Raw genomic sequence first — 14,649 nt, 5'->3', positions numbered from 1 at the left:
GAAACGAAACGCTGGAAAACTAGCTCTAATAGTTTCGCAGTCAGTACCACAGAACGGGTGATAATATAAACTACTACTTTCTGCGTTTCGTTCTGTGTATCAAGACAATATAACTCGAAGCTTCATTATTGCAACACTGACGCGTGTGGGAAAGTAAGTAAGTTTCAACTGAGTGGTTCTCGCACAATGTATCTGTGGTTACTGACATTTTTGTAGCTTTCAAAGACTTCGGCTCACTGTAGGTGCATAGATTTGTAGCCAGAGACACTACTTTAAATGGTAGCGGAATGCACACATTAAGCGCGCTTTGGTTGTACAAACTCTTCTGATAACCTTACAATTCAACAAGTTTGGCTTGACTGCGCACATGTGCCTTCAAAGCCTAATGAGCATTGATAACTTGTGGCTAAATTTTATTATGCAGTCAGCGATTAGCAAAATCTTCAAAATTGAATACTCATCTACAAGTCAAGTACATTTATAATACGGGCACAATGATAAGGGGCAAGCAAAATGGCCTCCGTATGGGCCTACTTCGGAACAAGGAAGTCCCAAGGTGATAGCCTTTCAGTTGCACTTTACTTGTAACGCGCCAGTTCGACCCATTGTCTCATAACATTCGTGGTGTTCTTTTCCCGTACTTCCTCCATTCATTTACCCTCTCTTTTTCGTGCCTCCGACTTCATTACCTTGAATTAAGCGTACCATTTAGCCGTTGTCCCGTGATCTTTGTATCCAAAAATTGCTTTACGATTTCCATTTCACATCAGAAACCCAACACTGGTGTTTTGCTTCTCTCTCTCTCTATTCGCATTGCCTTCCTTTCTGGCCCCGTTAATTTCCGTCCCCATCTCTCACTGACCCGTCTCTCCTGCTATTTATCCACCCTCTCCAGTTGTGTGCTTACTCCGCATGCGCTCCCCTTATGTGTTCCTCTCATTATTTCTACCCGTCATGCTACGCTCGCTTTCTTGTATTCCTCCTGGCCCCCCCACACAGATTATGTTTTTATCTTTTTACCACCTCCCTTCTTCCGACTTACTTCCTTAGCCTCTAGTCATTTTTTCTCCCTCGAATCTGTCCTCCTTACTGTCTCCCCACCTTCCAATTGTTCACCACTGCATTTTCCCTCTTTCCACACTTCTCATACCTTTCCCCCGTATTTTAGCATTACCCATCCACACCCGTCCTCCGCGATATTTCCCCGAATTCCCACCACAATTGGTCCCCGTCCTCAATTTTTTTTCGTTTCTTCCCCTCTTCGTGTGTTAGCCCTTGCCCTGCATGCCCCCTCTTTTTATTTTAATTGAATTGAAGTTAAGTTGAATTACATTCACACCTTCTCTCAAATTCTTTGATTCTCACTCCCCCTCGCATTCCCCTAGGTCAGGCTTTTCTGTCGTATTTGCCTGCACTCTTTTTCCCATCCTCATCTCCCTACCGAGTTCGTTGGTCTTCTGCAACACTTTTCGTCCTAAGCTTAATTGTTCCTTCAACATATGGCTTTCTATCCTAGTTTTACTTATCTTTCTTGCCGTTTTGCCACTTCTATTTTGGTGTCACTGTCTCTGTCTCCATTATTTTCATCGAAAAATTATTTTTGTGACCTCCCTCTCTCGTCTTTTCAATGTTTATTCCCTTCCCAATACTCTATTTACCCTTTCCCCTGTCACTCCTGCATCCCCCTCCCTATATATTGTATATATTATACATTTTGTTCTCCAATTTGTGACTGACATTCGTGTTCCCTTCCCCGATGCCTTAGCTGCCAGTTACCAATACGTTAGTAACGCAATTGTGGGCAGGCTCATTAGCCACATCGCTGGCTGATTTTAAATGACACACACAGCAGGCATGCAGATAGAGCGAACAATATTTTCACGTGGAGATAGCATAATGAAGACAGACAGACAGACAGACAGACAGACAGACAGACAGACAGACAGACAGACAGACAGACAGACAGACAGACAGACAGACAGACAGACAGACAGACAGACAGACAGAAAGCAGTATTTTAGAATTGAGGTGGCGTAGTAAAGACTACACCCTAGGGCTGGCCCTTGGCCAGTTACACGGAGAAGAAAGGCAGATTTTGCAGCCACGGCTACCTTCATATTCAGCGACGAGGTGGCGCTCAGAATCCTTTCTGTGAACGGTACCTCGGTGACTACGTGCGCGCCGCAGCAGTCTTGAGCCTGGTTGTGAATTTCCTCTGCGAAGGTACCATCCCAAATGGTCGCTGTCAGTATACATGTCATCTAGAGCACTGAGAGTTAAAAGTAGCGTAAAAGATTGGTCTTTAGGTTGAGTTGAGACGACATGCGCGTTATATGTATCTCTATGTCACCAGTTCCTGTCACGACGTAACGAACGGGATGGATTTTACAGGTAGATCTGTACAGTTAATTTTTTTTGCGAAATGTAGCCATGCGCGAAGTGGCTATCAGTACAACTATGCGCCTGCCATTTAAAGTTGTTCGGATTCATAAATAGTATTCACAATGTTGCTCCTAGATTGTTCTTGCCATAACTTTCAGCGGCAACAGAAAATTCGGGAGAATTTGGGATGGTGCTTCGATAGTACTTCTACGGGTGTTGCTCAAGTATACCAATATTTTGAAGGGCAAGGGACGGGTATTATTAAATATTTTGTGACCCTGTTGCGGAGTCTAGGGTATGTGGTCTATACCAGGTCAACCTAGTGCGTCCGAAGTCCTTTTTCATCTGTAATCAGTGGCAGGAGAGGAAATAGCGTGCGCTGTGTGTTTCTACCGGACAACGTAATGATATCAAACTTCATTGAAAACTGTTGTTATCGGAGTGCTGACATTGAATGTATCTTTCCGTAAGGGTTTGATGTGCTGGTGAAAAAGCTAGGAATTCGTTCGGGAATTTCCGTCAGCTTTCCCCCCGACAGGAATAGTATGACCAAAACTTGAGTCTATAGCAGCAACCGACTTTCCACAGCAGGCACCGTACTCCCATCTGTCGGGGATTGTTTTATACAGGCTGTTGTCCGACAAGAGCTCGTCAGCCTTGGCATTCCTTCAGTTTGCTAAATGCGTTACCCGAGCAACCGCTATGTGTTTGCCTCGCTCCAAAGCCGCAGCTAGTATTTTCCTACCCATTGCCGCATACGAAACCCTGCGATTTGGCGCATGGCTGGCGACAAAGCTTATATGTTTCAACTGTTGCCGCATGACACACATTCAACGCTACTGCAACACGCACCGGGTGTTATCCCGATCAAACCGTTCCTCGTACTCTGCCTACTACGAAGATAACGCCGGTTGCCTTTCTAGTCACCGTGAGCCACGCCTACACGTCCCCGCTCCACCATGTGGATTCAGTGGTCGCTCGCTTTCACCTGAACCTCGCCAGACCCTATCGCCGCAGCCTCGACGTCATAATTATACGACTACACTTAACCCGTAGTCATGGAAAAACTAAATAATGAATATTCCAGAGGTAACGCTGTATGCGTATTAAGACGCCGAAGTCCTCTCTTATGCTGTCCATAAACAAAACTTTATAGATGTCCATGTTGATGGTTCTCTCGTCTGTGCCCTCGGGAACAGTGGATTCCCAAGTCTTGATAATGAGCTCTAACGTTCACCGCCGCCTTCGTAAAGTTCTGACGCTCGCCGCACCCAGCGTTCTACAGGTTTTCGGTGAACGGACGTGCACTGTCACCGGACTGTTTACCGTCCAGGTTCAGGTTCCAATTGCTTTGACACGAAAGAGCTGTACTGTTCGCAGTTTTGTACCGAAGCCCTCACAATGTAATCCTCGGCCATGGTTTTCAGTCGGATCCTTCCTCCCTTATTGACTATTCCACGGGTGTTTGCCGAGTTCACCTACCGTTTCCAAATCCGATGACTGGAAAACAATTCAGAAGCATAAAGGCATTTCTGCCGCCGAAACTCTTAAAGCTATTTTTTCCTCTGCTCATTACGTAGAATTGCAGCCAAGGACAGCTGCTGCGAGGGACTCTGCAACTGTTTTCCCGACTTTTCCGTAAATCCTAAAGGCTTCGAGACTGTAGTCACCAAACATACCTAATACTTAGTTGGGGTCACGAAGTAGCTCAGCCCAAAATGACTGATCAATGCTCATCAACTAACTTAGAAACTCAATCAAATGCTTGTTCTCCCAATCCGGTACTGGTGCTCTTAGGGCGCTTGAATTCCGTCACTAGAAAGATGTAGCGGCTATTAGCTGGATTTATTTCAGTTGCCGCACTAAAGGCATTCATAAGCTAGTTTAAAAATTGGACACGAAATCAGAGGAGAAACGGACGGCGGAACAGATGCAACGAGCAAACCACACAATTGTTCTTTGAGTCTGCGATAACGATAGCTTTCGCAGTCCTTCCAGATGAAATGAAAAAAGTTAAACGGTCTATTGGAAGTGTTGCAGAGTCTCCTAACAAGTCTCGGTAACACTTCCCATAAACGCCTCTGGAAGCACTGCGAAAATTACGTATGGCTAGCACGCAGCAGCACCGCGTGAGGTATTCGTCGCCGGAGATAGGTCTTGTATTTCTGCTTTCCTGTTGTGGCATTCTTTCTAAAGTGGCTATCGATTGGGTTCGCTGCTGCAACTGAAGGAAGGATTGCAAAAAACAACTAAGTCGCCCTAATGACGTAATTACAGCGGTCGAAGAACCCCGCGACCGGCAAAGACAGAAAAATTTGTTGGGATAATCCCCAACCTATATGATGGGCATATACTAGTAATATTTTTGGCTTGGTTTCTTTGCACCCCTCAATATAACTACCGCACGTGTTGATTGAGTACAATCTGCAAGCATTTGGGTATCAAAAATTACGCCCACCTCCCCTCGCGCGAACCCTGGTGTGATGCTACGCTGAGGGGGGTTCAAGCGCAAGCGGAGAGGCACCATCACCGAAAGGCTGCCGGAGAGCGGCACACCGGTTATTTGTGCAGCGCGCCCGAAGGAGAGGAGACCACGGAGAGAGAGAGTACTGCACATGCGCAGCACCGCGCGTAGCACCGCCCACCGGTGGAGTGAGAGCGCGCTGGGCCGCACACACGCAGATGTTGAGAGAGAGTGTTCGCTCTCACCTGGCCACGCGCCGACGCCAGTGCGTCTGCCGTGGCTATGACGCAACACAATCCAACACAATCCACTTTAATCCAATCCAATCCAAATCTAATTCAATCCAATCCAAGCCAAGCCAAGCCAAGCCAAGCCAAGCCAAGCCAATCGAATCCAATCCAATGCCCCTCGCGACAGAGTGTTCGCTATCGGAGAGGATAGGGGTGAGCGGAGGAGAGTGCGGACGGCGACGACGACGACGGACGCGCGCAGGAAGAACAGGGCCGCCGACAAGAGATGCTCTCAGCGTCGCATCTAAAAACAGTTCGAAGTTTTGCAGGGTCCTGTTACGTTAAATTATCCCCGTGTGAATCGGCGAATACATTCTTTCGCGCATTTTGGACGTTCTTCTGTTGCGGGATGTTGCCGTACCACACTCGGTTGTGACTGTTAGTGACAGAAAGATACGACTTGCAGTCCTACGCTTTAGGACATCCCCTCAGATTTTGTCAAAGAGCTTATAAGTGATCACAAGGTTCTGGACCTCCTATCGCGACATCTTCAACTGCGACATTCGTCCTTTACGCCAGACTTCTCTTATGAATTGTATATTCAGCAGTGATGTCAGCCCAGTGTACAGCCGCCCATGTCGTGTGTTTCGGGCTGAATGACTTGCAATTCAACACGAGGAGAAAAGCTTGCTCTACCAGGATATCGTCAAAATATGGTCGAGTCATGGGCTCCTCCTATTGATTCAGTAAAAAATAGTCTGGAAACTGGGGGTACTTCGTGTATTACCGACGCCTCAACCGTGTCACAAAAAAAGAGCGTTTATCTGTTACAAGGGGTCGACGACGCGCTGGACGGCCAACACGGCGCGAAATATTCGTCGTCTATAGACCTCCGGTGTGGCTATTGGCAAGTTTCAGTTGAATAATCAGACCGTAAAAAACGGCATTTGCTACACCCGACGGCCGATAACAATTTGTGCAATGCCATTTCGCCTCGCTAAAGCGCCTAGAACCTTTGAGAGGACGATGCACTCGTTTAAGTGATCGATCGGCCTGTGTTATCTTGAGAGAGTAATTGTGTTTCCCCTACATTTGACACCCACCTATACACACTTATTGGCGGAAGGTTTCTCCTAGGGCCCACGGCCTCACGGCCGCCCTCTAACGGGGAAGGCTAGGTGACTTTGTCTATCTCGCCCTTTCGTTATAACAGTTCAGGTGTGAATAAACTGCCTTATAACCCTCCTTGTTTCCACAATTCTGGCAGATTTTGACGTCCCGACTTTGAAATAAGTTCCAGAAAATGTCACTTTGGCGGCCACCAAATCAAGCTCCTTGAACACCTTATTGATTTCATGAATTTTCAGCCCGACGCCTTAAGCCTTCGAGCCGAGCAGAAGTTCCCAAAACACGACTACGTAAAAGTACCAGAAGCTTTGCCGCGAATTTTAGGGACATCGTCTGACCTTCACAGATCCTCTAAAAAACTTTCGCCTTCACATAGACAAGACGAACAATTTCGCTTTCACGTGCACAAGACGAAGCGCCCTTTACGTCAATCGCTATTCAAAGCAGCGCACCCAATAGAATAGGAGTACTTAGTATTCGCGAAAGGGTATTGGCAGGCCCCAACCCCAGAACATCACAGAGAAACACGCAGTTCCGGGCAATGCCTTGCCATGGGCACAGGCTACGACGGGTTGTCTAATACGCTTCATGCATAAAGGCCTATAGTTTCACCAGAGAGGCAGGCGGCCTCGCGCTCAAGCCCCTCGCCTTCCATTATTCTGTTTTAACCTTTAAATATCACACGTAACAGTCGGCAAAATCGATCTCTTAATCGAAGTGCACTTTTATTTTCTGAAAGAGCGTCCAAACGATTCCAGACATTAGCTAACAAGCTGAACAGAGAAAATGTCTGTATAAAACGTAAAAGCTGGGGGCTAAAATAATAAAAGTACGTTGCTCAAATTAACAAAAAACCTGAATTGCAAAATATACCACACAAAATTATGAAAGCATTACTTGCAGTGCAAAACATCGAGGAGCACTCAAAGTGGATCGATACAGTATTAATCCTTTCTCATCCACGAACTCCTTAAGTCTACTCGAGGAGATGTGGAGATTCTGGGAGAGAGGCGCACATACTTAGTAAAGATGCCCCAAGGGATAGTGTAGCGGTGGCTTTGACTGTACTACTACGTACTATGGCGAGGAGTTATTATACTGGTAAGAAATAACGCGTTCAGTCTTTTTATTCTCTCAAATGAAAAGCGACGTCTTTCGCTTGAAAACGAAGCCCCACCGGCGTTCAAGCGGCTGCATTCTTCTCTTTAAGTGTTGCGTGTAAGGGCGGCAAATGGTAGAAATGAAGGGGGGGGGGGGGGTTCCAGAGAAGAACCACCTAATTGTGATATAGAACGACGTGCTCTGCTCGCGTCATCTTGTGCTGTGGTCTAGCTCGTACTCCTTTGGACTTCCCATATCATATCTACAGTTTCCCGCCTTTGGCATGTCGTTTTATACCATGGTTTATGTGGTGCTGCATAGCCATGCTGTGTGTGAATTCCACAACCTTCACCCTTCGACGCGATTCCCTACCCGAAAAAAATATATGCCTTTTCATGGCGGCATCGCGTCGTTTTATAGAATTCGGCCCCGGAATGTTGCGAATTTCTCAAATTGGTGGCGATTCATAATAAACTCCAGCCGCATTCAAGTACAGAATCATCAATTCTCTCACTTTTGTCAATTCCCAGTTCTGGTTTAGTTTGTTAGTTGGCTACGATAAAAATTATGGAAAGTGTCAGGTTCTCATGCATCCGGTTGGCGTCAAAAAGAACAGTTTCTAATATATGGTTGAGGGTACTCACGTTCAGTTAGTGACGTCTTAAACAGCACGATGGTTGCCCCAGCAAAGACACAGCCGTACATGGCGGCAATACTCTCTACACTATTTTCGAGGTGAACGCAAATAAGATCGCCTGGATTCACGCCATGGCGCCGGAAGCCAACAGCATAGCGCTGACACCGTACCAGAAGTTGACCACGGGTGAGGCTCAGCGCCTCATCAATCTGTACCAGAACGTCAATGGCGAAAAAAATTCAGTGACTGTACCTTACCCCTCAAACATTTTCAAGTTTCAAAAAAGAAAGCGTTTCCCAGACCTAAATGTTGTCCAATTTTTAAATTAAAAAAGGCGACAAAGAGGTCATTGAAGTCGGAATCATCATTTTGATCTCGGTCAATTATAGAGGTAACTACTGAAACAGATTAAAAACATTTCCACACAAAAAACGGGCAGGTGCTTCGGCATTGTCAAACAGTAAATACTGCCGGGGAACAGCACACTTTTCTTCCCATGATGAATTTGTGAAATTTTGCATAGCGAGTATATGCTACATCGTGGGTTTGTAAAACATTTGTAGGCTTCAGAAAATACACTCATTATTCAGACTACGGGGGAAGTGCTATTGTGGCTGAGCTCACTCTTACTTGCGCTCAAAGCAATTGATTCATGCAAAACGGTTAATGGTAGCAGGTTTAAGTATAAAAAGAAAGTCGTGAGGTTGATTTCTAGCGAGTGTGAGTGACAACGCTGTATGTAGAGTACAAGTACAAATAAATTCTTTATGCAGTTATTTTACCGGTTTGCGCATATCGGCTGCGTCTGTCGTTTTAGACACAAGCTTCACACCTACAATTTACTTAACAGCGAATTCAGTTAAAATACTGAAGAATAGGTGTTGCATATTCAGTCCTCGTAGACACTATTAGTATTGTAACTTTACTCAGGCGCTGCTTAGCGCGAGGTCGCGGGTTCGATTACCGGCCAAGGCGGCCGCTTTTCTGATGGAGGCGAAAAGCAAAAACTCCCGTGTGTACGAGATTTCGGCACACGTTAAGGATCCCCAGGTGGTCGAAATTAATCCGGAGCCCTCCACTACGGCGCGTCTCATCGCCTGCGTTGCGTCGGCGCGTTAAACCATACAATCAATCAAATCTTCGTCCGTCAGGCGCCGCTCAATGACTTGTAAAGTAGGATTCGTATTGCTATAATGCATATTACAATCTTCACGCACCGAGGCTACGCCTGCGGTATCCGGCACACCGTAGTACAGGGCTATGAAATAATATTGACGATTTTTTATCTGCATCGTGCGTCACCCATTCGACATTTTGGCGCTTCTGTTTTCTGAATGCGCAAAAAATATCCGGCAGGTGCCGCCTAGATCGCCCTATCGCACTACTTTCATTCAGCCCAGGAGCACGACGGCTTGCCTAATGAGCCACCGGGCTAAGTCAAGCATATTTAGTGCAATTAACTTGGGCACCTGGGGCAGCCGCTGTGAAACACCTGGTCGACTGCGTGCGAAGATTGATGGTTTGTTTGCGAAGCGTCGGTTGCTGAGAAGAAAAATCAGAATTTGCAAATTACACGCAGGTGTGGCTCAGAGCGAAGGTCTGTGCAGCTTCCGCACCAAACGGCAGCAGCGGAGGTTGTTTTTTCTAGTGAAGGTGACAAACGGAAACGCGGGCTTCGTTGTTTCGGTGCACCCCAAGTTCCTCCAGCTGGTCGCAATTAAAGTGGTGCGATGCACTACGGCGTGCCTCATAGGTCGGGTGTAGCTGTAGAGGAAAACAGAGTACCAGGAAAAGGAGAACTAATCATTCTAGGTTTCAAATTTTTACAATACGCGGGAATCGGAGTGTGTGCAATGTGTGCGCATCTATTTTGCATTGGGTGGAGGGTGCATAAAATTGCCACTGATTTATCATTCGTTGTTTCATTAGTTTCACATCCTCGAGTTTCTACCTAAAATTATCCTGACCTGAACATCGGGGATTATTGCGGATTCGCAATGGTATTTGCCAAGGTTTTTTCCGCGTTAACTCCTCCTTCAGCATGGCGGTTTCGGCGAGCGTTGCTGCTAATCTGTTCACAGTGGGCTCAAAATAGAGAATAAATTAACCACTCTCCATGGCCCCACGGTTTTCCGTGCTTGATGTACAGAACAACACGAGCAGCCCTTTCCACAAAACTATTGGCCACTCAAGCTTTTGTTGCACCATCTAATACCGAAAAATATAAGGAAGTAATTATTAATACTGAAAAAGAAATTCTGTGGCAAGTCCTTTATAAAGCACAAACTCAATCAGTACTCCCTATTGTGAAGGTCCCGAACCATACTGAATTGTTAAGATGAATATATTTTGTGATTTTGTGCTTTATGGGTTTCTTTGTGCGGTTTTTTCTTTTGATAATAGGATACGCTGCGCCCCTGTCGGAAGACCAACATTTCCTACAAATGCTACTCTGCTTCTTAACACATCGGCGTTCCTTGAGTGGCGCTTGCTCACTTGTATAGAGACTGGGGTACTGTTAACATATTGCATTGCATTCCGCAGGACAACAAATAAATGAATAGCCAACATGTACACGGAACGCAAGAGCCATCACTGGGTTCAATGCATTGTGTTTTGGGCGTGGCTTTTGCATCCGCAAAACAGGTCACCCGTAACTTATTTTAACAAGATTACATAAACGGAAAAGAATAAATAGTGCGCTTTGGATTGAACACTTTAGTAACTCAAGGCATAAAAATCGTGAGAAATTCTTATACAATTATCTTTACAGTTCATTGCCTTCGAAACGTGCTTATCAAAAATACTTCTCTTTTCATATGTGCCCTAAAATGTAGCTTCTTTACAATTTATCGAAGTCAGTATTTCCGTAATACAAACAACGCCCGATTTGCATTTTAACTGAATTTTTATGGCCAAAAGTTCATACTAATTACGGAAAGATAATGCTCACGTTGGTTTAATTTATGCAGAACAATTTGCCTTCGCACCTAAATGATGGCACGTGATAATCTAGAGGAAAAGAGCACTAAGCACACTTTTTAGAACTATAAGTTTTATTTTCAGTAGACCATAGCACCGCCTAAATGTTGGTTTCGACGTGTTTTATTACATGCTTAATTGTTGTACTATTGAAAATTAAGAACATTACTCGTAATGCTTTTGAGCAAGTATGGTCAGTATGGGCGAATTGAGTGTTCTGAAGTTTAGGGGTATTGAATATGCGTGTATTAGCTGTATATAAGTACAAGCTTCCTACCAAATGCCCAATTTTGATCAATTAATATTTGCTCTGCTAGTACTGCATAGCATTTTCGCTGCTTCCTCTATGTGTACATGTATTGTAATTGCTCCTGTTATGCACTATTATTGAGTAATAATTTTCTTCTGCGGAAAAAAATCCTTTCTCTTTTTCTGCTTCAGTTGAAAGCTGCAGTTCAACTCATTTCTTATTACACAGCACTTAATTTGTGCTGTTGACAACAGTCACGCAATTCTGAGAGTACTTTGGTAAAATATTAAGTAATCAAACTTTGTGACAATAACAGAGTGGCTGTGAATTATGGGATTTTATGGCATGTGCGAAGCTTTAAATTTTCATGTTGAACCGCTTTGACATGCTATTGGTGCCATAGAAAATATGATATTCCATTTAAACACGTCATGACAAAAAGTACACCTTTCTGGCGTAGTAATGAATGTCATCTGCAGAAAGAATTCTTTCGCGTTAACCAGAAAGCTACTAGTTTTACTTCAAAATTTAAAATTGCTTTCTTGTCTTCTAGTGTTGCCGCCATTACTGCTCGCGCAAACTACTTATGGAGGAGAGTATAATGCTGTTCGAAACTTTGATGCACATCTGGCTAGGTAAAACATGGATTCCTCACTATCGGCACCGGCTGCCTTTTTGATCAGCAATTCATGGAGCACGGTCACGCACTTCTGTTTTCTACTGTGCTTGCTTGCTAATATCCAATTATAAAATAAGCCCGTAGATAAACAGGTTTGTAGAATAAAAACGTGTCAACTCGAAATAAAGACGCACGGGTACGAAAGAAAACGGTACTCTTTCTCAATCTATTTTTCATCAATTAAAAATGGATTACCGGAGGCTTCTTCGCGTGGCCTGGGTAGAGCATGTCAAATGCACCTTAGTGCATCCAGCCTAATTACAGTTATGATTTGCCCAGTGCTGCCATATGGAGACTTTCCGTCAATGCTGACAAAGCTGGCTGTGCGTATTATAAACCCTTCGAGTTGGCGCATTTAGGTATTTCGGATTCTTCATTTCTTCTCGGCAACCGTGTATCTACGCATAATAAAAGATGACGTCTTTTAGTCACCGGTTGAAGATACAGCGAAGACAGTAAGAACATATCTATCACGAAGTACCAGTTTCAGCTTTGGAAAGTGTGGCAAGTGTGGCCAATAGTGTGGCCAAGTGTGGCCAAACAGCTGTGACATGTGTGGGCAAATGGCATTGAAATCTAAGTTTTAAACAAGCAAAAGTAACTATCCACATTTAAAAATGCACTTTTTAGCAGTGGTTAGAGATTCAATAATGGGTTAAAACATCTGCCAAACTTCCCTGCAACACCTTTTCAGACGAACGTGATGTCGACCCGCATACGTAGCGCAAGTATCAGGCCAGCACCCAGCTTCAAAATATTACGATGAGAACGTCATTTCGCACTCAATAGATGTCCCAGCAATATCTTCTACCATAACGTGTAGTTCAACGGAAGTCAAACAATCAATGGGCAGGGAGGGCGTTTGTGGAGGCATCGGGCCAGTTATTTAAAATGGAAAACCGTAATTTTCGTGCGGACAAGTGCCCGCAAAGTTGATCACCGTCCCAAGCGAGCGCTGGAGTGTCTTTTGCTGTGCTACCGAGAGCACCGACCGAAGATTCAAAGAGCAATATATGGCCTTTTGACAAGTAAATTAAACCACTCTTTCTGTGGGAATTGACTACTCATACAGTGCGCGGCGCTTACCTAGTCCCCGCATGGAGGGCTTAAGAACCCTTGAAGAGAAGAATTTAACAGCACCTATACGCCCCTTTGAAAAGTGACAACGCCTTGATAATGTTCGCGCCAAAGATATTTTTCATGAGGACTGACTAGTGATACTGTTCGGTAGAAACCAATGTCCTTTATAGCGGTAGCATAGAGGGCGTAAGTACACTTAAAAATAGGTCCGATATATGGGTAAATAATGGTGGTTTTCAGCCATGCCGCGAAACACCTTCAGAATAGGTGTACTTGTTATAATTTCCTTGTAACCAGCAATGTTAACGCATACGAATACTACAAAATTCCTATCACGGCTAAAGTGTTTGGAGACAATGCTTACCAAGGCCAGTTTGTCGGGGTTCTTCATTAGCTGCTCTTTGGCCAGGGTGTAGAATGAGCACACGGGGATCTCGATGTCCGGGTACGGAGAATACACAACTCTGTCTTCAATGCGACCTTTCATCTTTCGGTTTAAGTCGGCACAGGTTCGCTGCAGAACAATCATAAGTCTTTTAACTGCCGTTTGTTTGGTTTCTTCTTTTTCCCAACATAAATGTAACAACCCAACCGCCACTTACACCAGCGTTTCTCCATAATTTCATAGACAGCAGTTGTGTGGCGTATATCTTAGTTAAGTGTATTTCCGAAACCAAAACGAGATTTTCGTGTTTTGGTTTGTCACTGTACCTTTCAGAGGTCAGAACAAACGCGGGCAGAATTTTGCGAGAGCCGGGGAGTGCAAACGGAAAAGAAGACATACTGCGCTCCACAGATATCCACGCTACGTGTTGTGAAACATAACCCTGAGTGGTCCCCCACAATACCTCAGATAAACATACATAACCGTCACGGGTGGAAGTTACAGCGTGGACGAGTTTGTGGATGCACAAATCTGATGTTGAGATGGACCGTGCATCAGTATAGCTATGGAGTCAAATTGTAAATTTCAATGAAGCCCGAAAAAACGGGGCTTCCACATACAAACACCTAAAATTTTGTCCTGCGCGTCAAAGCGCTACACCCGGCTGTGCACGAAGTTTACTCCATAGCCGAGGGTAATTTCGAGGAGATATGTGGTAAACGTCCTGCTCCTGCGGCATATTTGGAACAGGAGCACATCTAAGTATCCCTCATTGTGACTTAGAGTAGCAATTTCGTGGAAAGTCTTGGCGGGTACAGAGACTCCTCAGTATGGAAGATACTAACACTGGTCACGAAAGCTACGGAGATTAAAATTAAAATGACTTGTCGGTGCTTAATCACATGAGACCCCTTAAAGAATAGATGTGGTGGATCGTAGTCAAATCTTTGCTACTAACCATAAAACCCGTAATTCGTGCATGTCGGCATTGAAAAAAAAACTTCAAGAAAACAGAGCGGCACAATGAAAATGAAAAGCCAAATAGATTCGTGAATATGTATATATATATATATATATATATATATATATATATTTATGTATATATATGTATATATATATATATATATATAAGGAATTGAGGGGCTCATTGAAGAAATACAGAAACATAGGTCGGCAGTCTACAACGCCAAAGGAGGCATAGGGGTGTGGTTAGGCTCTATTTTTTACTACGGCTAATGAAGTTAAGATTTTTTTTTAAATATAAGGAAGAAAGAAAGAAAGAAAAACACGCGCCCAGAGTGGGGACCGAACCCACGCCTTCCGATCAAAAG

At 44.5% G+C, this 14,649-nt stretch overlaps 1 protein-coding gene across 2 annotated transcripts in view; it reads right to left on the bottom strand.

Moving 5' to 3' along the window:
* The window catches only part of LOC144175169 (uncharacterized), a 66,656-nt gene that overhangs the window by 22,543 nt on the left and 29,464 nt on the right, over positions 1-14,649 (bottom strand). For both annotated transcript variants that reach the window (XM_077704273.1, XM_077704274.1), the window contains 3 exons: positions 13,298-13,447; positions 7,950-8,151; positions 2,112-2,215 (listed from right to left, as the gene is read on the bottom strand). In XM_077704273.1, coding sequence (XP_077560399.1) covers positions 2,112-2,215; positions 7,950-8,151; positions 13,298-13,420 — 429 coding nt within the window. In that variant the 5' untranslated portion in view covers positions 13,421-13,447. The remainder of the gene's footprint in view (positions 1-2,111; positions 2,216-7,949; positions 8,152-13,297; positions 13,448-14,649) is intronic.

The sequence above is a fragment of the Haemaphysalis longicornis genome, unplaced genomic scaffold (genome assembly GCF_048455015.1).
Source record: "Haemaphysalis longicornis isolate Haplotype H1 unplaced genomic scaffold, Haemaphysalis longicornis Haplotype H1 scaffold_3, whole genome shotgun sequence".
Taxonomy (NCBI): Eukaryota; Metazoa; Arthropoda; class Arachnida; order Ixodida; family Ixodidae; genus Haemaphysalis; species Haemaphysalis longicornis.
This window is presented reverse-complemented; position numbering and strand designations above follow the sequence as displayed.